This window comes from Taeniopygia guttata, chromosome 9 (assembly GCF_048771995.1).
Source record: "Taeniopygia guttata chromosome 9, bTaeGut7.mat, whole genome shotgun sequence".
Taxonomy (NCBI): Eukaryota; Metazoa; Chordata; class Aves; order Passeriformes; family Estrildidae; genus Taeniopygia; species Taeniopygia guttata.
Window position 1 is genome coordinate 10,567,375 of NC_133034.1, and position 20,483 is coordinate 10,587,857.

At 37.8% G+C, this 20,483-nt stretch overlaps 1 protein-coding gene across 13 annotated transcripts in view; it reads left to right on the plus strand.

The window, feature by feature from the left end:
• The window catches only part of AGFG1 (ArfGAP with FG repeats 1), a 35,583-nt gene extending 16,691 nt beyond the window's left edge, over positions 1-18,892 (plus strand). For 2 of the 13 annotated variants that reach the window (XM_072933497.1, XM_072933501.1), the window contains exons 3-15: positions 2,856-2,971; positions 3,504-3,666; positions 4,661-4,817; positions 10,281-10,400; positions 10,946-11,104; positions 12,079-12,288; positions 13,135-13,315; positions 13,699-13,778; positions 14,046-14,138; positions 15,491-15,538; positions 16,920-17,078; positions 17,683-17,774; positions 18,142-18,892. In XM_072933497.1, coding sequence (XP_072789598.1) covers positions 2,856-2,971; positions 3,504-3,666; positions 4,661-4,817; positions 10,281-10,400; positions 10,946-11,104; positions 12,079-12,288; positions 13,135-13,315; positions 13,699-13,778; positions 14,046-14,138; positions 15,491-15,538; positions 16,920-17,078; positions 17,683-17,774; positions 18,142-18,201 — 1,638 coding nt within the window. In that variant the 3' untranslated portion in view covers positions 18,202-18,892. The remainder of the gene's footprint in view (positions 1-2,855; positions 2,972-3,503; positions 3,667-4,660; positions 4,818-10,280; positions 10,401-10,945; positions 11,105-12,078; positions 12,289-13,134; positions 13,316-13,698; positions 13,779-14,045; positions 14,139-15,490; positions 15,539-16,919; positions 17,079-17,682; positions 17,775-18,141) is intronic. The other 11 variants (XM_072933498.1, XM_030280175.4, XM_072933500.1 and 8 more) reach the window with 11 other exon arrangements.
• The last annotated feature ends 1,591 nt before the right edge of the window (positions 18,893-20,483 follow it).

Consider the following 20,483-nt stretch of genomic DNA (forward strand, 5'->3'; position numbering starts at 1 on the left):
GACTAAGTAGGTTCTTTGGCTTAGTGGTTGTCCATCAATAAAACTGGTAGTAAAATTGGTTGCCCATTTAGTAAAACTGTTCTCTGTGCTGCCAGCAACAGAAGAACACGGAGTGCCTGGCAGTTTGTTTAAATTAATTACAGAAGTGACTTAAGGCATATTTCACTTGTTACTTCCTTTTGTGGTTAGGTATTTAGAAGGAATTAGTTGCTCCAGGAAACACTTTTGGAAGCCTGTTTTCTGAAGGTTTGCAAAAATTGCAATGCAATGGCAAGAGCTGATGCCTTTAAGAAGCTTGCATCATTTTAAACGAACAGGTGTTTGTTCAGCACAGTCCTCCTCCGTTCCTGTTTGCATATTCATATAATTGTATCTACTATAGCTCTGTAGCTGGTAATGATCTGAAGTCACACAGCACCTTGTTTTCTGAGTCCGCACAGAGATCATCAGTAGGGGTCACAATGGCCTGAGACATTGACATGGAGCTGTGGTGGTTGTTTTTGGTTTGGATTGTTTGTTGTGGGGCATTTTTGTTTGTTTGTTTTGAAGGTCTTTTGTTTTGTTTTCTTTCCTTCTCACTCCAAATGCTTAGGCACTTCAGGGGGAAGATGAAGCAGAGAACTGGGAGGGAGAAACATGAAAAACTGGGTTGTGGTTTGTTGCTGTGAGTTGATGATCTCCAGGTTTCAATTGTAGCAGTGACATGGTAATTGTGATTAGTTTCTTTGATCTGACTTGTTTTGGGTGGCAGGAGAAGGAGAAGTAATTGGATGGGGTGGTATGGGTGGGGAAGGAGCCCTCCTCTGTCATTTGCCAGCACATCTCAGGCTGGATGCAAACTGATTATCATGGTAGAGCCCCAGGTGTTACAGTGCTGGGTGCAGAATGAAGTAGGGGCTGTTGTAACATTTGTCTTTCTGCTTGTCTGAAATTAAGCACAAATTTTCTTTTCTTCACTGTTTCCTGATGTTCTTTCCAGTATTTAAGTTGGGGTTGGGAAGGGACTGTGTAGATTTAAACACCACCAACTCCTGCTGCTAGAGATTCTGTAAATAGCCACAAGCAGGACTTCTCTTCCTCTAAGCAATCATATGACTGCTGCTTGTATACTTATACTCACAAATCTATGTATGGAAATACTACTGCTGGCTCACTTCAGGCTATTCACTGCAAGTTTAAAGCTACACACATAAATATTTTGACTTTATATGTTTTGTTACCAAAAAGTAGAGAAAGATTGGTGCTGTTAAAACAGTGGTTCTTCATATTAGCTTTTACTTTAAAACAGACTTGTGACTTTTTCAACTAGGTTTGTTTTCTAAGTTTGTATGAAGAAATATTAACCAAATATATTAAGTTTCATTTTATCTGTTACTATACTGTAAGAGTAACTGTTTAATTTTGAGAACTCAAATCAGTGTGTTGAACTTTACCCTGCCGTGGAGTAGAATTGCAGAATGAATGCAGAATTGCTGAGTTTATTTGCGGTAGGAGCTACTGATCTTAGCTCTAAATTAGCTATATAAGTACTCATTTAGAAATCTTTTGATCATTAGATCTGTTTCCTGTTGTTGGTTGTCTCTGTCCAGTAGATTATGATAATTTTGGTAATTAAGGACTGTTAGGTGTTGCATATGCAATTGGGCTATTTAGAACTGAAACTTCAAATATCAAATACATAGTTAGGATGTGTGTCTAATCTCTCTAATGCTGAGCAATCTTTGAAATTATCTATAAGATTTATCATGCTTGCCAAGCAGTTTGGGGAAGATGCTGAAGTGGGAGTATCACAGCTTCTGAAAGTTGTCAGATCAAGGTAGAGCAATCAGTTTTGCAGCTCTTGGTTGTTAGAGCCTGAAGGTCACTGGGGACGATGTTGAAAACCTGACACTTGCAGGGATAGAGGGCATGTTTGTAGTAGGCAGGTAGGAGGGATGGTCAGGGCTATTTCAGAAAGGGTGTGGGAAGAAAGGATATGCAATATAAAAACAAAGCTTTTTTGACTCTCCTTCTCTGGAAAAAAACCTGTTCTAAAAGGGCACTACATTTTTGAGGGCAGCTAATGTTTGGTGTTGCTGTTTGGGTGCATATTCAGGCTACTTGCAGAATGCTGAAGGGCTTAAACCATTTCAAGTTAGAACTCCTACATCTTGTTTCATTTTGAGAGCACCTTTCCTCTTGTTTTGCTCAGGAATTGAAGCTTGAATATACTGAGAATTTTGCATGTGGTTCAACTTTTGCTCACTCACAACTACAATTAGAAAATTAAATTGGAGCAGGAGTATTTTTACCCCTTATCTCATACCATCACTCAAATGTATATGGTATTGTAGAAACTGCATCATGGTAACAAAGGCTGTTGGAAAAACAGTTCTTGTACTCAAATAACAATTAAAAGTATAAATACTGAACCTTGGATTCTTTAAAATCTACCATTTGAGGCTTGGGGCATATGGAATCTGTTGAAACAGTTTAGGCCCTGAAGTACAGTGAGGGAATGTGTAGAATTAGGTGAAGGAGAAGAATCTTGAAGATTGCAAGTAGAAATCAGGTGCTTTGCATTTCATGGGCACATTCTACAAATATTTTGTAAAAGGAGTGTTGGATGTTGAAAATGGATGCTGGGATCTGCTTGTCCTTCTGACAGGCAACTTTAGGTATTTAGACTGGTACATGGTGCACTAGTCAGTTGTTACAGCAGCTCAGTCTGGAATATAAATTATGCAGCCCCACACTTTAATGGTTTGATGTATTAACAATAGTAAACTTAAATGGGTTTTGAATTAAGGTATTTTCTCAGATTAATCTGTTTTGTTGTGGGCTTTTGTTTGTTTGTTTGTTTTTTTTTTGTTAAGGTGTGCAAACAGATTTGGCTAGGCCTATTTGATGATAGATCATCAGCAATTCCAGACTTCAGGGATCCACAGAAAGTAAAGGAATTTCTACAGGAAAAATATGAAAAGAAAAGATGGTAAGATATCTTTACTATTATAAAGATTGCCCCTATGATGAGAAGTGAAGATGGACTGTTTGCTATCATTTTGAGTGTCCTTTCCTTCTTTGAGTGTGCTTTTCAAACTAGATTACATGGCTCTGTAAAGTGAAATGGTTTCTGAACTTTATTTAGAGCTCCTATAGGAAGCAGAGAAGACAAACAAGTTTCTCAGTGTTCATATTGATGGCACAGAAATGGCTTAAGAGGATGTCAACAACAGCATAAAGTAAAAGTTTTGCAGACTATTATTTCCCATCCAATTTATTAGTATGGGAAAGACATGTTTTGTATTGAATAAATGCTAGAAATATTGATGACTTTAAATTCTAGTCCATTTAAAGAAAAAATCTGTGGCATATTTAAAGAAGAGGTTCTTTGCAAACTACTGAGAGAGTCTATTGCAGGATTGGAGTTTCAGTAGCAAAGCTGAGATCTGCCAGTTCTCAACTTCAAAGTTAAGAACTTCTCACGTGAAACTTGTAAAAACCATTGCTCTTCTTGCATGTAGGTATGTTCCTCCAGAGCAAGCAAAGGTGGTGGCATCAGTCCATGCATCCATATCGGGGTCTTCTGCCAGTAGTACAAGCAGCACACCTGAGGTGAAGCCACTCAAATCTCTCTTGGGAGAAGCTGCACCCACACTGCACTTAAACAAGGGCACACCTAGCCAAGTGAGTAATGGCTGCTGAGCACAGAACTGTCCTGCAGTCCTTGTTACCCTTTCAGTGGCCCTTGCAATAGCAGCTGCTATGATCTGTAGCAACTAATATGATCACTGTATGTTGTATATTTTACTGAAGTATGTACATGTTTGCAGATCAGGTACTAAATTAAGTTTGTTTCTATTGACCAAATTGATTTTTATTATTTTTAGTAAGCAGAGTTTTCCAGTGTGATAGGATTAATTGTCTTTTGCATGAATACCTGTAAAGTTTGGACCTGATGTGTTATATTTTCATCTTTGCATTTTCTCTTTGAAAATAAGAAAATGACTGATGTTGTTAACTGTGAGATTAGTAGTGAATATGTGGATGAAAGCATGTCATATTTATTATGGCTTCCTGCGCATTCTGAAACTGTCTTAAGTGGCTTTCAGGGGATGTCTATATGTTGTAAAGTAAAGTCAAACAACACTGTGTACTTAGATTTTTGGAGGGAGGACAGTTTGTTTGGAAACTGCCATCAGGATACAGGCAACTCTTGAATGAACCTCTTTTAGCTCAAACAGTAGAAAATTGCAACTTCAAGCCTTGCTATTAAAGTTAAGGTTTTCTATCCTTATACTGAATTCTAAAGATTTTTTCAGACTGTAGTGAATAACTATTTTCCATCCTGTAAAATTAAGTTTTATTCTTGTATTTGTACAATATTTACAGTTTCAAATACAAAATCTGAAGTTGCTAATAATATATTGTTACTTTACTCTTCTGGGTGCTATTAAACCACGTAAATCTGCAACAGAGTTCCTTTAAAAGCCAGAGAAATAGCATAAATTGTCTTCCTCATACTATAGGAGGAGGGTGTGTCCTACATACAGCATCTTAAACTTCAGGAATTAATGTCTTGTTAAGGAAATAAGCTTAGTCTAGCCTGCTAATATTTTGTAAATGTCAGTTTGGTAAAATATCACCTTTTCGTACTAGCTAATTGAAATCTTGTTTGTAGTCTCCTGTTGTAGTTCGATCTCAAGGACAGCAGCAACAAGAAAAGAAACAATTTGACCTCCTCAGTGACCTTGGCTCAGATATCTTTGCTGCTGCTCCTTCTCAGTCAACTGCTACAGCAAATTTTGCTAATTTTGCACACTTCAACAGTCATACAGGTAGGTATTTGGGCCACTGTATCCCTTTTAATTGTATAAAATGTAGTTTTAATTTTGATGGCTTTTGACTAAACTGCATGAGGTGTATGTAATCTCTGTGCTTTAGGAATGTTATATTGCTCAAGGTTTCTTTCAGGTCTTTATAAAGAAATGTTGAAAACATAAAGACTGACAATTCTGCTTTTGGAAGTGGGTGTTGCTATAGCTATTCTCTAGGATGTATGATTACACTGTTTCTGCCTACTACTAAACATTAGGTTCTCTGGGGGAGAGAGGGGATGAGTAACAAAATGTTGGGAGAAGCTGATACTAGACCTTCAATTTTCTTTCTGAAAGTTATTAGGAAGAGCATTCATGAAAAGCAAGCGGATACAGAGACCTTTAAATGCATTGATAATAACTGCCAATTTGTCAAAGGAAAAACCAAGGCTTGCCCAGTTTAAAGAGAGATCTCATCTTTTGTGTGTGTGTCGGTTTGAAAGCTGAGTACTGCTCATGTGAGCAGTATTCTGTAATTTCAGGAAGGCTGAACAAGCCTTGAGCATATGTATTGACTGAGGAAAGGGGCTAGGCTTGAATTCTTAGAGGATGACTTCAGTAAAATATATTGAACCCTCAGGGTTTGTTTTTTTTTTCCCAGCCAAAGACCAAGAGCCATAGAAGTGTCTCCTAAAGACAAAGTCAATTCTGTGGTCACTGAAGTTTGTTGTTGATAGCTTACTTTGTGGTTGTGGGAAAGCACCTTTGCCTGCCTGGTCCGAATGGGCTTTTCATCTAGTTGTTCTGAGAGAAATTTTGATGCTGCTAAGCCACCCAGAATAAGAGAGATTTCTTGCAAATCAGTCCTGAAACTGTTAACAGCCAAGATAGTGTCATAGCAAAATAACAAGGATTTATCCAAATTAATGTTGTGAAATAAATGGCTGAATTCAGTAACAATGCAACAGCAATTGTTGTTCTTTGTGTTCTGTAAAATTCTTAAAATTAGATTTCATGTTAATCAGGATTTTGGAGGTGTGTTTAACTGGGAGAACTGGTGCTGACTGGCTAATGCTGTATGATGTTATTGAAAAGGCTGCAGATGGTTAATTTTTTCTAATAAGTTCTTTCCAAACTTGTTTCTGAATGATTCTTTATGTATATACCCTTAATTATTCTTAGTGCTTTTTAGGAGATGAAAATTCCATTAAAGCAGTATTTCAATATTGTGTTCCAAATCTAGGTAAAATTCCATTGCATCTCTGATGGGTAATTTTTAAAAGGATAAAAAGCTATAGAATCACTCCAGAATAAATATAATCTGAGGAGAGAGTCTGTTAATTTCTGGTCACAAACTAACCATTGTGGTCATTCCTATGACATCTTACCATAAGTTTTAGAGCCCAAAGCAGTATCAGGGCTAGTAATTCAGTTTCTAAAAGAAAGGAACCTGATTCTGAGTGTGTGATAGCTGAACATGTATTCCTGACTTGTTACCTGAGGGTGTTTTCTAAGGCTTGTCTTGTGTGCAGTAAGTACAGGGTAGTGTTAGTGAAATGAATAACAAAATGTTACAGACTTTTCCTTTGGGACACAAGGAGGGTTGATCAGTCTGCCAGCTTTGGCAAAGATGAGTTTGAAATGCTCATTAAGGAGCTGTATAAACATGTAATTTTTGTTAGCAATTACACACTGCTAAGGAGGATGGGAGAATTTGCACTTAGTCCAGCACTACTTTCTCAAAGTTTATGGTCTGGTCTTCTTGTTTTAAGGCTTTGTTTTAGCTATGTGTGTAAGGGATTAAGTTTTTTCCCTTCCTGTACACAATGCTAACTAAATCACTGAAAAGACCAGCAAACTTAAGGTCCTTCAGTGTAAGTTACTGAGTGCAGCAGCTGATAGGAAAATATTAGCAAACTAATGCCGTAGTCTGTGAAGTGTAGCTGTAAATCTTGAAAATTATGCAGGAACTGCAATTTATGATGTTTCTGCTTTCCAAATTCTTTAAGGTATTAAGCTGGTTCAGGATATTGTTGCTTATTGAAGGGGAAATGTACTGACCTTATGTTTGCTGTTGGTATTTAATTTACAAAGTTCTGTAATGTCTGCAAAATCAAGATTTTGAAGATGGTACATGACTGATTTGTCTGTAGTTTATAGACTGGTAATCGCAACAAGGATCAAAAGTTTTGGCATGTAGATTTATTAAAAACTAGTGGAATAGATGACCTGCACAAAAGATTTTGCAAAGGTGTTGTGACACAGCACAACTCTATTACAAATAACATTGGAGAAGAGACTTTTATCTAGAAAAAGCAAAATAGTATAAGAGTTATTTTGTAGAGCTTTTTTTGTAGAGATTTTATTTTAGTTTTTTTCCTGTTTTGCAGTGTTTCATGCCTTTATTGCATACCAGGTAGTACAAACCTCACAGCAGAAACTGCAGAGATTATAGGAGCAGCTGACATTGCCATGACTGGTGTTGTCATCCCTGGCTGTAGCCAGCTGGCTTTTGTACTGCCTTGTTGGTCTGCAATGTCAAGAGCAGCTGTAAATCCATGGCAATCTGCAACCCCCTGAAGTTCCTGAACTTACTTAGGATTGTTCTTGGGTTTTTGTGTGAAGAACTGAATTTTGGAATTGGCAATCTACATATTGTCCAGGTGCAGGAGAGTAAAAGTCTTACCTGGTCTTTGCTTTTGTGTCACATTTATGAAGGTTGAAATTTTGCTGCATAAAATAAAACAAGATTAATATCAGAATGCTGTGCTGAAGAGGCTTTACAGCAATACTGTTTTAACATGGGCTCACTTGAAGGACATCCTTTCTGTGTCAGCTGATGCAGTAAAATGAAGTGTTTTGTAATGTAACACACTCCAGTTTTTAATTTGGACCCAAAAGATATTTCATTTAAGATTCTTGACACAGTTTTCTGCTTGTGTGAGTGGTTAAAATAAATAATCTTGCCCTTATTCTAGAAGTGGCATTTACATATTTAATCCTCTTTGGTCAACTAAAAATCAGTCTCTTGCCTGTCCAACTGATGCATTAGGATGGAAGTATCACTTTCATATTTAAAGTAAATTCTTAATCTATTCCTATTAAAAAGCTACTGGTCTAAAAACCAAAACAACTCAAACTTTGGGATTTGGAGTCTGTAAAATGCTATTTGAACCAGTACAGAGAATATAATAGAAGTAATTTTTTGTCTGTTTGTGCCAACTTATTGCACACTTCAAGGGTGAAAATAACTTTCCCAAGATCTTGCTTTCACTCTGATTTTTTTTCCCCCTCCTTGCTGACTCTCATGCTGTGGTGGGTTCCAGGTGCTCATGGGGCTGTGTGTTCACTCTCCCATTAGCGGAGTTGGGGAAGACACAAGAAAACTGATGAGTCAAGAGAAAGTAACTGGGCAAACCAGACTTGACTTAGTTTGTTGACAATAATAGAGTAGGATAGTAAAAAAATAAAACCGAACCTACCTTTATCCCTTCTTGTGAGGTGTAATTTCACTCCTGACCGTTTTAGCCCTCCCTTATGAGGGGGCTGGGGAATGAGCGTTGCAGTTGTAAGATTTCATCTTTCTTGCTACTTCTTCCTCATGCTGTTCCCCTGCTCCAGTGTGGGGTCCCTCCCCTGCAGTGGGATATGGTCCTTCTCAAACTTCTTGGAATGTGAACCCTTGCCGTGAGTGTCAGCGTTCCCTACATGTCAGTTCTTCTAGGACTGCTCCAGCATGGGTCCTTTCCATGGCGTGCTGTCCTTCAGGCAGGTCACAGCTCCTGCCAGAAAACCTGCTCCAGCAGCAGCTTTCCATGAGCTCCAGCCTCCTCATGTCCTCCCTACCTGCTCTGGCATGGCTCCTCCACGGGCTGCAGTGTGAATTTGTTGCACCATGGTCCATCATGGGCTACAGTGGGACAGCTTTCCTTACCATTGTCTTCTCCATGGGCCTTCCCTCCCTCTTAGCTGACCTTGGTATCTGCAGTGTTTTCTCTTGCATTTTCCTCAATCCTCTGTGCCACAGCTTCTGCGCACTGGTTTTTAACCTTTTATAAACACAATGCCCCAGCTATCACTGCTGGTATCCTTAGCTTTGGGCAGTAGTGGGGCAGTCTTGGAGCTGCAGCAGCTGTGCAGCAATGGGGGCAGCTTCTGTTCTGTCCTCACAGGGACCACCTTGGCTGCTCCCTGCTGCCAAAACCATGCTCTGTAACCTAATGCTTATGCACATGGTTTATTAAATGTGGTATCGAGTCCAGCCAAACCTCATCCTCTCTCTCAGGGTACTCTGGGAAGGAAAATGCAGGCACTTTCCTGCTAATCTTTATTAGCAGCATTGTGGAGTACAGTAGTTTGTATTAAAATGTCCTTTCAGTTTATAAATCTGTAGTAGAGATGCTTTTGAATGGAAATTAATTGAAATAATACAACTTTTAATTAGCACTATCAGATTATTAAGCTACAGTACTTTAGCAATCAGCATAATTTATTCTCTTTGTATATACTTAATCTCCAAAATCTTTCCAGAATAAACAAATTCTAACCTAAAAATATAATGTATTGCCATCTGTTATTCTAGAAGGTGTTTTGTGAGCTTTCTTTAGATAGTAATACAAGTTGCCTTTATAAAAAGGTATAGTTTGCATTTGATTAAAAACATTTTTTCCTTTCTAGCTTGTAATAGAGTTTAAGGGCTTCTGTGGAGCTTACCAGTTAGGCATGCAATTCCTGTTGAGTTTATAGACACTTGAATGTTCAGCTGGTCAAAATTAGATTAGTGTTAACTTCTCTTTTCTCCTATAGTATGACACAAAAGGAAGGTGAAAACTGAAATTCTGTTTGATATTTCTTGCATATTATTCTGTGGATACACTCTAAATACTATCTTCTTGCCACTGGCATTGATTTTCCATATTTCTGTACTCTGATTTAGTTTTTTTAAAGACTGAATTTTCCAGTTAAATGAGTTTATAAACCTAGCCAAAAGTGTTCAAGCTGTGCCAACCAAAATTCACCTGAGGAAGAAGCCCTTGGTGTATGAGGAATTTGAATTGCCAATATGTTACAAGAATGCCTTCCAATTTTTATGCACAAAGAAATGTTCAGTTAGCCCACAAGTTCTAGTTTTGGAAATTAGGTATTCTGTACTTCATGGCTGTTTGTTCCTGAGCAGCCAGCGCTACAAACACTGAGGGTTAAGCTGGAGTGGATTCCATTGGGTATCCCAGTTGTGAGTATCAGCTTGTGTGAGGAGGACAGAAGTAGCATTAATTGATACAGCTCTGTGAATGTGATGTGTGAGAGCTTGTTCAAAGACAACTTTCACGTGTAGAATAATGTGTAATTTTCTTCATGTCAAAAGTAGCACATGGTAGGACATAACCCTTGAAGGCTGTCATGACCATGAATTCAGTTAATACATCTGTTTTTGTGTTTATTTCCCATATCCATTAACATGTTTTGTTCCTTTGCGATTTACAGCGCAGAACTCTGCCAATGCAGGTTTTGCAAACTTTGATGCATTTGGACAGTCTAGTGGCTCGAGTAATTTTGGAGGTTTCCCCACAGCAAGTCAGTCTCCTTTTCAGCCCCAAAATACAGGTAGAAGTCCTAGCACTTTTGATTAATACTTAATTGAAATAATCCTTACCTTTATGTCGGAAGGTACCGAAGTTGAGTTTTTCTTGCATCTGCCTGCTTTAATGTGATCAAGCCATCTGAAGCTCTGGGGAAACTCAAAATTAATTCCTTGTGTTTGGTGTTGATTTTTTTTTCCCTAATGCTACTCAGAAGTCTGATTTATGGCACTGTGTTTGTTAGCTCTACACCTGAAATAACTATGAAAAGAATAAACAAACTCTACTGCTTTTAATAAGTGTTGAATTGACTGTGTCTTCTAAGAGAAGCACTTCAGTAGATCCAAAAGGATGTCACAGTACCAAACAAGTGTGTGTCTATGCATATGTATAGCATATGCACACACTTCAGTATGTTTGACTTCATGTGTAGAGCCTAATGCTAAGATTTATTTTGCTTTCCTTTAATTTTTTGATCATGCTTTAGAACTTCTGCTTGAGTTTACACTTGCTGTTTGTCTAGATCTTTGGCTGACTGACTTTCTTTTCCTTTTTTTTTTTTTTTTTGAGTGTGGTGTTGTTTTAAACTTTTTTTTCAAATTTTCTTTCTCCCTTCTTATGTTAACTTTAACCCACACACAATTTCTGGCTGTCCAGCGTTCAGAACGCTTTCATCTAGCTGCAGTTTTGGTGAATTTACTTCAGCTTTTCCTCTCCAGGCTGTACACAGTAAGTTCCACGCAGTGGAAAACTCGGCTTGCTTCATTTTATGCCATTGTAGTATAGCACTTCCATTCCTGCTGTTGCATATGTTTCAACTTGTTGCTTATGCTTTTAGAAAGTTGTGTTTCTGTTTTAGAAAGTTCTGTAGTATGAGTGGCATCATCAGCCAACTGTTATGAAATGTGATACACTTAATAGAACAACTCATTTAAATTTAAGTATGTGACCTGCCTAGATAAAATTGTCTGGACAATGAAGAGATGGAAGCTCATGGTGTCATACTTGATCTGAAGTTCAGTTGTGTGGACTCATATCAAATTTCTAAAATTGATTTATGTATCTCTGACTTCAGTGGAGATTTGTTATGAAAGAGCTGTGTTGTGTCTTCCCCCAACCTGTTTCCTGATTGGATGCAGTCTAAAACTCTTGAGAACAGAGAACCAAACTCTCTAAACCTGGACACGAAATCATACAACTTGTGGACTTCCAGGCATTTTTTTTTTTTTTTTTTTTTGCTAGGATGATGACTGACATCTGCAATGACTAAACACTGAACCACTAAGTAAATGTAAATAGTAGCTATTAGTTAGCCACATATGGTAGGGAAATGAAGCTTCTGTATTTTGAATATCAAAGATCAATACAAATACATATTTTTCTAGGAAACTTTTATTATTGAAATTACTTTAAACAGCTAAAAATAGCATGTAGTTTTCAGAATCAAATTATGACTGTGATTTATACTGTTGTAGTTTGGGGTGTTTATCCCTTACATGCAGTCAAAACACATCATTATAATTTTTTTCTGACAGCCCACTGAACTTTGAAGGAAATGGGAAAGAACCTTAAATGGGTAGGATGGGGCAGGCAAACACATTGCCTCACATAACCACAAAGGGAGGGTTATTGTGCCATCAGTTGCAGTTGGAGAGACTTTCTAACTTTGGAGCATTGATCATGTTTAACTTAATTTGTTACAGGTGGAAGTGCTGGATCAGTGAATGCTAATTTTGCTCACTTTGATAACTTCCCCAAATCCTCCAGTGCTGATTTTGGATCCTTCAATGCTTCTCAGAGCAACGCCACAGCAACTGCAGCCAGTAAAGCTGCAGTGAATAAACTGAATCTTCAGTCAGCTGACAAATATGCAGCTCTTGCTAATTTAGATAATATCTTCAGTGCAGGGCAAGGTATTAAACTTTATTGTTTGCCATGGTTATTCTGTATGCGTATAGTTACCACAAGGATGGCTGTGCTTGTCAAAGTACTATAACAGTATATCAAAATTTCCCTTCTCTAAGTGATCAGCAGAATTTTGTGTCAATGTACCCTTAAATATGCAAGATAAGAGTTTTAAGACATCATTCCAAAAGAATGTCATTAGAAGACTACTTTTTGGGAGCCTATTTCCTATTGAGATGAATAATTCAACATTAAAATATCTAAATAATCATTACTTCAGTAATGAAAACATACAAAAATACAAATACATATTTTATATTTGTACTAAAACCTGTAGTGGATGCTCTGGAATGGAGAGCTGCAGTTGTTACAGAGAGCTACCAGAGCAGCTTTCCTACCTCTCTGCCACAAAACCAGTTGGCTTTAGTTTTTCATAAAATAGTAACAGTGATATTTGGATTTAGTTGATAGTAAATTGAGGAGAAAAAGCTAGTTATTCTGTTACTCAAATGTAGTTCTCCTCAAATGGTGTGTAAAACTTAGTTTCATTTGTACTCCAGAGTTTGTTCTGAAATGGATTATTTGAAGTTACGTGTTCTGTTCATTTTCTAGTTGAAGATGAATGGATTATTTTTCTAGGAAAACAAAAGCTCTTTGGGGCTGCAGAGTACCTATAGAGGCAGGACATTTTGCTAACAGCTAATGGCTTGTTAAATACTTTTTCCTCTATGCCTTTGTGCATATTTAATTTTTAAGTCTGCAACCATCTGTGAACTTTCATTTAGTTCTCAATGTCAGCAGGACAGAAAGTGAAACCATCTCCAGTATGCTTATTCTGCTTGCTTTCTTTCTAGGTGGGAGTGAGCAGGGAAGTGGCTTCAGCACAGCAGTGTCCTCAGCAGGCCCTGCCTTGTCAGCCCCCAACCAGTCAAGTGCATCTTCAGACAAGTATGCAGCGCTGGCGGAGCTGGACAGCGTGTTCAGCTCCACGGCCACCTCCAGCAACGCGTACACCGCCACCAGTAACGCCAGCAGGTACGCTGCCAGGGCTGCCCGCTGCCTGCAGCAGCACAGAGCAGCTTGAATCGTTTCTCAAATCTGCTTGTTCTTACCTAAACGGGGAAGCATTGAATGAGTTTAGAGGTACTGCTGAAACTACATCTCTTGTTTTCAGTAATGGCAGTACTGAGGGATAGCCTACTCTAGGAACACTGTCAGTGTTGGTGGAGATGACTTGCCATTGCTCAGCACTCGTGAGAGTGTCTGACCCTGGAATCAGGGAGGTACATTGCAGTCTGCAAACTGCATATACGTGTTCATCCCCTTTCTTTTACATGGCAGCAGTAACTGTAAATTGTGTTTGATTATTAAACAAGCAATTCTGACTTCACTGAATGAATTGTATAAATTATTTCCAGCAATGCTTTTGGAACAGTACCTGTAGCTGCTACTGCACAGACACAGCCTGCATCTTCAAGTGTGCCTGCTCCATTTGGAGGTATGGAAGTGTTACTAACACCCTCTGGGGACTGTAAGCAAGCAATCTACTAATTTTTACTTGATAATGCTCTGCTTTGAGACCAATAAACGTACTATTAACAAAAAAGTACTGTCAAAATAACTATATTTTTAATGTATCTTACACATTCCTGGTTTTGGCCTAATTTTAGGTATTTATGTGTCTTTGTATAAAGGCTGTATAGACTTCATGTGAGTCAGATTTGCTGCTAGAGAAACACTTAATCAAATGTCTTTAATCTTTCAGCAACACCTTCCACAAATCCATTTGTAGCTGCCCCTGTTGCCCCAGTGGCACCTTCAACAAATCCATTCCAGACCAATAGCCGAGGAGCAACAGGTTAGGAAAAAATACATTGAGTGTTTGAGAAACTTTCTTTAAAGAATTGCATTGATTCTTTTTTCATGTGTCTGTGTAATATGTTTCTTAAAGATTTTCTGTAATATCTGTCCCTAGTCTATTTGACATGTTGTGTGTTTGCTCCGTGTTGAGGTGCAATTCTAGGATTTCAAATGGTGGCCATGAAAAAGGTTGAAATGATCTGTTTGAGCTCTACCTGTTTGTAGTGTATCTATCACCAGCTGGGTTCCTTCCAACATGATAACCTTGGCTTTAGAACATGCTTTATAGAAGGTAGCCCTGAAATCAGGGATCTTGAAAGCTGTTTTTAATTTCTTTCTTTATTTTGAAGTGTTGAAAGCTCTCAAAACCAAAGAGCTGGAGCCAGAGCCATGGCTATGGGATGCTAGCTCCTCACCAGTCCACTTATTTAGTACATTAGTGTCTCTTTTTTAAAGCATACGTTTAATCTTTACGCTCATTTTTTATATTAATTTTCTGTGGGATGATTCTGTAAAATCATAATTCCATGAGGAAAACTTAATCACTTTCTAAGAAAGCAAACTTCTACTTTAAAACTATGAACTTGGATTAGATGGTTGCTAGGTTATGCTGGTTTTCCTCTCCAGAGCAACTGCTAAATTTTGACACTTTTTTCTGTTAGCTGGACTTCAGCAGATTAAAATCTGCTGATGTGTGCATTTTGACATTTGAGTTGTGGTTTGCTTAATGATTTAGGTAGGCTGAGTTAAAAATTGATTTGATAAATTTGCGTCCTCTGCTGAAATTAATTTGTTTTCAGTTCCTTTAGAGATATTATGCAGCTAAATTTGTTCAGATATTTAATGCCCCAAATACTTTTTTTTCTTTATTTTAATTCCATTCCTAAGTGAGCTACTTTGGATCATTGTTGGGGTTGTAGCCTCTTTAGATAAGTTTCTTTGAATATGGCACCTCTATCCTTCCACGTTCTATACAGCTGTTCCTGGCTCATTGAGGTTCCAAGCCTTTGGCAGCATCCTGATGGTCCACACTAGGTGACAGAGATAATGTCTATAAGTAAAGATAATACTCAGCCCCTTTCAGTGTAAGGTGTAAACTTATGGCTTGTCCTTTTGTGTCCTTGTTCTTCCTGCACGAACTTTGCTTTTTAGTACATGGGAGATCTGTTTTGTAGAGCTTATTTCTGATGGTTTTCTAATACTAATCTATTGCTGGTCATGTTGTTGATGAACTGTTTGGTACATATATGTGTATCTATTACTCTCTCTATATATAAATAACTAAGAAATGACTGTTGAAGAGTGTATAAATGATTTGACATTGTCTGGTCTCTTTGTGGCTTCCATAAGGCCTCTCGGGAGCAATGCACTCTCACATATTTCCTCAGGCTCATTTTGGTAGGTGGCCACATTTGGTATCAAGTTTCTTGTGGCTAATTGTTCTTGCTTGTAAAAGCTTATTGACAACTATCTGGTTCTCTGCACGAAGAATTGTGGAAGACTTCTTAAAAATTGAGTGGGTGTGAGTATTTGGCAACTGGGCAGAGGGAGAGAAGAGCATACATAGACATCCTGTTGAGCAAGCAAAACAAAACCATTATTGATATCATTCATGGTCACCATATAGTGCTAATGAGTGACTGTTAAGTTTCTGCCAACAGTAGTATCCCAAGTCCCCTGCTGATATTGTTGTGCTTCTTTTTGCTGTTTTAGCCAAGTTTGCTGTGGAGTAGCTGCTCTGCTCACTGTAACTTGAGAACAGTGTTAGTACATTAGTTTTGCGTGCACTTGTCAACATTGTCTGTATAATGTCTTGCCCTTGGACACTTTTGGGGTAAATATTTCAACTGATAATTAAGCTATATTAATTAAATTTATTTTAATAGCTTTTTTAAACAGTTGAGCTTGCATAAAATGTAGTTTATAACATTTCAAAAGAGAAGTCCTGTTTAATTAGCTTAGAATACCTGGTGTCTGTATTTGTACTAAAAATATTTCTATACATTTCTCTTTGCAAGAATGACTCCCAAAAGACTGAATAATGGTTTTGTTACTATACCTTTGCACCTCATGTGCTCCTGTTTATTTGCTGAAGGCATGGGGAAATGCTTATGAGCTGTCTGTTCTTTACTTGAAATGTTCAGCAGAGAATCAGATGAAAAGTTTTGGGCTATTTTTGTTTTAAGTTCTACCTCAACAGAAAGACGGTTTGCAACAGGAACTTTGTGTGCAAATAATGTGCATGGTGCGAATCTCCTTAAAGACATTAAAGATGGGATGATAAAAGGGGATGCATGTATCCCTTTGATTTGTTTGTTTTTTTGTTTTTTTTTTTAATAACCCTGTAGTGCACCTTGAAGTAGGAAAATCTTTCCATGCTTTTCTCAGAAGGAGAAAAACAGAGGGGTTTAGGCTGCCTGAACCTGCTTGCTTCTTGTGTTTACAGACTTCTACCAGAAAAACTGTGGGGGAAATATATGGTAATACATGATAATATATAAGAACAAAAAATAATTTCCTCTTCAGAAAGTATATCTGAATGTGCTGGATCTACTAAATTTTAAATAACGCCATTCACTTTTAAAGTGTAAATGCAAATTATGCACCCAGTTGGTGGTGATGGAAGGGAACAAATCAGTTCAGTAGCTGTAGAAGTTGAACCAAACTTTCATCCAGTCACAGAGGGCATTAGAAGACTTTTAACATGGCCCTATAGTAATTTGTTCCATGAAAAAAGTGACTTCTTACAAATAATTGCATGTTATTTTTTGCCTACCAGCAGCAACATTTGGTACTGCATCCATGAGCATGCCGGCAGGATTTGGAACTCCTGCCTCCTACAGTCTTCCTACTAGTTATAGTGGCAACTTCCAGCAGCCCACGTTCCCAACCCAGGCAGCTTTCCCTCAACAGACTGCTTTTGCTCAACAGCCAAATGGTAGGTCTGAATGTTTTAGATAACCTTGTCTAAATCAGAAACATGGAGAAAATGGTCTATCTGTTAAGTTGGTAATAATGGGTGGATATTTATTTCCACATGAACTTGATAGTAATGTTGATGAAAGGTTCCCACACTATTCTGGCTCTCTAGTTGAGCCTTCTGACTTGGCTATGTGCAATTTCATAATTACCAAACTGAAATTTTACCAAAATCTCATACTAAAATGGTAAGTATTCCCAGGCTTAAAGGGGTTTTAGGCAAGAGGGACTGTTAAGGAATATCTGCAACACATTATTACACGTTCTCTAACTTCATAGAACACAGGCAAGAGAAAATTGGGAAGTATTTTCTTCCTGAATTGATACGATAGAACATTGAGAAAAGTGCATATGTAGAAATTGGAGATTGATGAGTTACAAACAGCTGAAAACAAAAAGCTCAGCCACAGTGTTTTACACTTACATTTCTGATCATGTTTAAGTAGAATCAGTCCTGCTGATTCTGCAATTCAAACTTACCCTTAATTTTGGCTGGGAGCTGTAGCAAAGAACTCTTTGAACATTGTTTACTAGCATTAATATTTTTTACTTTTCTTTCCAAGGAGCAGGTTTTGCTACATTTGGGCAAGCAAAGCCTGTAGTAACTCCTTTTGGACAAGTTGCAGCTGTTGGAGTATCTAGTAACCCTTTTATGGTGAGTTGCTGCATGTCAATGACTTCTGTATGTCCAAAGAAGAATAGTCTCTAACACTTAATTTAGAGATACACAAAGATTAGGGGTTTTTTTTTGCTTTTAATAAGGGAAGGCAGCATTTGACTCTCCTAACTGCAGCTCACTGTTTGGATGATATGCTATTTGTAAGGATGTTCAGATCAAAGCAGAGGTGCTTTCATACATGTTCCCAGAGTAGTGTAATTCCAGAGAAGCAGCAAAAAGCAGATTGCAATATAAAACAGAAGTATTCCCCAGCAGCTTATTTTAATATATTCTGCATTTGATTTACAACATGGGAAAAAAATTTAAATACTTGCCTTATTTTTCTTTGTTCCTTTTCCCCCAGGCTGGTGCACCAACAGGACAATTTCCAACAGGAAGCTCATCAACCAATCCTTTCTTATAGCCTTATAGACACTTTACCCAAAAGAACTCTTATGTGGTCACATAACATCTCTGCGCCTCTTGCACTGTTGTCTTGTTTCACTGATATTAGCTTTAAACACAAAAGAAGTCTTTAAGAAGTAAAATAAAAGCCTGCATTGTGTACCTTTAAAAGTTTCAAAAAGAAAAAAAAACAAAACCACCCAATACAAAAACAAGAACACCAACCCCACACCAGGTTATAACGTGCAAAACAGAGGGCTGTGGTAATATCCTTGAACCTGTGAGGTGGCAGGTAAAAAGTAGCGGTATCATGTGTATTAAAATTGGCTAATAAGTTATTGCAGATACCACACTCATTATGCTGCAGTACTGTACATATTTTTCTTAGAAAATAGCTATTTGTGCATATCAGTATTTGTAACTTTAACACATTGTTATGTGAAAAATGTTACTGGGGAATAGATCAGCCACTTTAAGGTGCTGTTGTATCTCTTGGAATGAATGAGCTGCATCATTTTAACCATTGATATTGGAAGTCACAAAGTTAAATTGAAGGTTTGTTCATTTCTCAAAATGTTTTCCTTTCCTAAGAGCTCTTCTATTTATACATGCCTAAATCTCTAATGTTAGAGGGATACCTGTCTGCGTAATAAAGCTGATCATGTTTTGCTACAGTTTGCAGGTGAAAAAATAAATATTAGAAAAAAGAACTGTGTAGCATTATTTCTGTGCAGTAACATTTACTGGATGAAAATGTACACAGTGTCTTGTACACAGATGAAGTATCCAAAGCAGTGTGTTATAGGTGAGTTAAGTTTGACATTTTCACATGCCTCACTTGGATGTGTTTCTCTTTGTCCTTGTGATGAAGCTTACTGTTCTAGCTCAAGTGAAGTGACCTGTCACACAGGAGAGCGTCAGGTGAGGTTTGGATTGTTTGAATAGAGTATGTCATGAAGGACACTGGAAGCACTGTGAAAGGTAGTTATTGGAGAGAAGGTTTGCAGCAAAAGACACCTAATTATGGGTAACTTATGACAGGCTCTGAACAAGCCTTAGTTGTGGTCTGACCAGAGTGTGTAACAGCAGGCCAAGGGACCACAGATGTAATAGTCCTCTCTTTATTAAAAACTGATGCATATCAGTAAGCGCTCCTGTGGAATATTAAATTTTTTTTCTAATTTACAGAAATATCTCCTGCCATACTACAGTGAAATTTGTACAGGGGAAAATGTCTGGCTTGTCTTCCTCTGTAACAGTGATAAGGTTCAAGAAAAATATAACTGCATCCAAAGTAGTTGGTGTTTTAAACAGAGATAATTTGGCTACCATTTAAGTGTAATACTGCAACTAAGCAAATAATGTAAGTATCTTGTGAATACATAAACTGAAAGCTTAAAGGTTTCTGACCAGCTGGAGAATAAAATTCTAACAGCCTTCAGGAAAACAGGAGTAATAAGGTGAGATTTTTTTTTTTTTTTAAAGGACATGCAAGTCCATTTGAGATAAACACGAAAATTCTTTTAAGGCAAGACATTTCACTTGTAATTGACTGTCTGAATGTCAGATAGATTTTTCTAGGGCATCTGAAAGGTTTGACCTCTGTTTGTAAAAACATTTATGCTAATGCTTTTGACTTTTGTTGCCTGCCTATGGGGTAGTAATTGCTTTTTGTTTGTTGTTTTTTAAACTTTGGAAATACCAAGCAGGAGACAGGCAGCTCATAAAACATGCTGCCTGTAAGTTTTCCTTACTTAAATGTCTGCTTTTGTCCTGTTGGTATATTTAAAACGGGCTTGAAGTCTCTCTTTTGTTTCTGATGGAGACTGCTCGTGAGTGTGGTGTTCAGTTCCCAGTGTTCTCTGGGGAATTCACTGAACAAATCCCCAGCAACTGGAGGTTTGCAGGGTACTAGTAACACCCTTACTCTCACCACTGTATTTTAGCACAGTGTAAATAGTTGTAACTCGCTGTTCACCAGCCTTGACTGTTTCGGATAGTAAGAGGTAAATGCAGGGGAGAGTGGGGAACTGCAAGGGTTCAGCAGGGATTGTGGAATACTTAAAAATGCTTAGTCCAGAGAACTGGACCAAAACAAAAAGATGTCTTGTCAGTGAGGTGATAAGTTATGGAAGAGCAACAGTTCTGTGCCTTCTTCACTTACAGTGGTGTAAATTAGGTTTTGGGCAAGGGCTAATGAGATCAGCAGAGTTTGTCCTAATCCAAATATTACTGCTGAGATTCTGAAACTGATTGAAGTATGCAAGACATGTGGTTTAGAATATGCTGTAGAAGATGCTG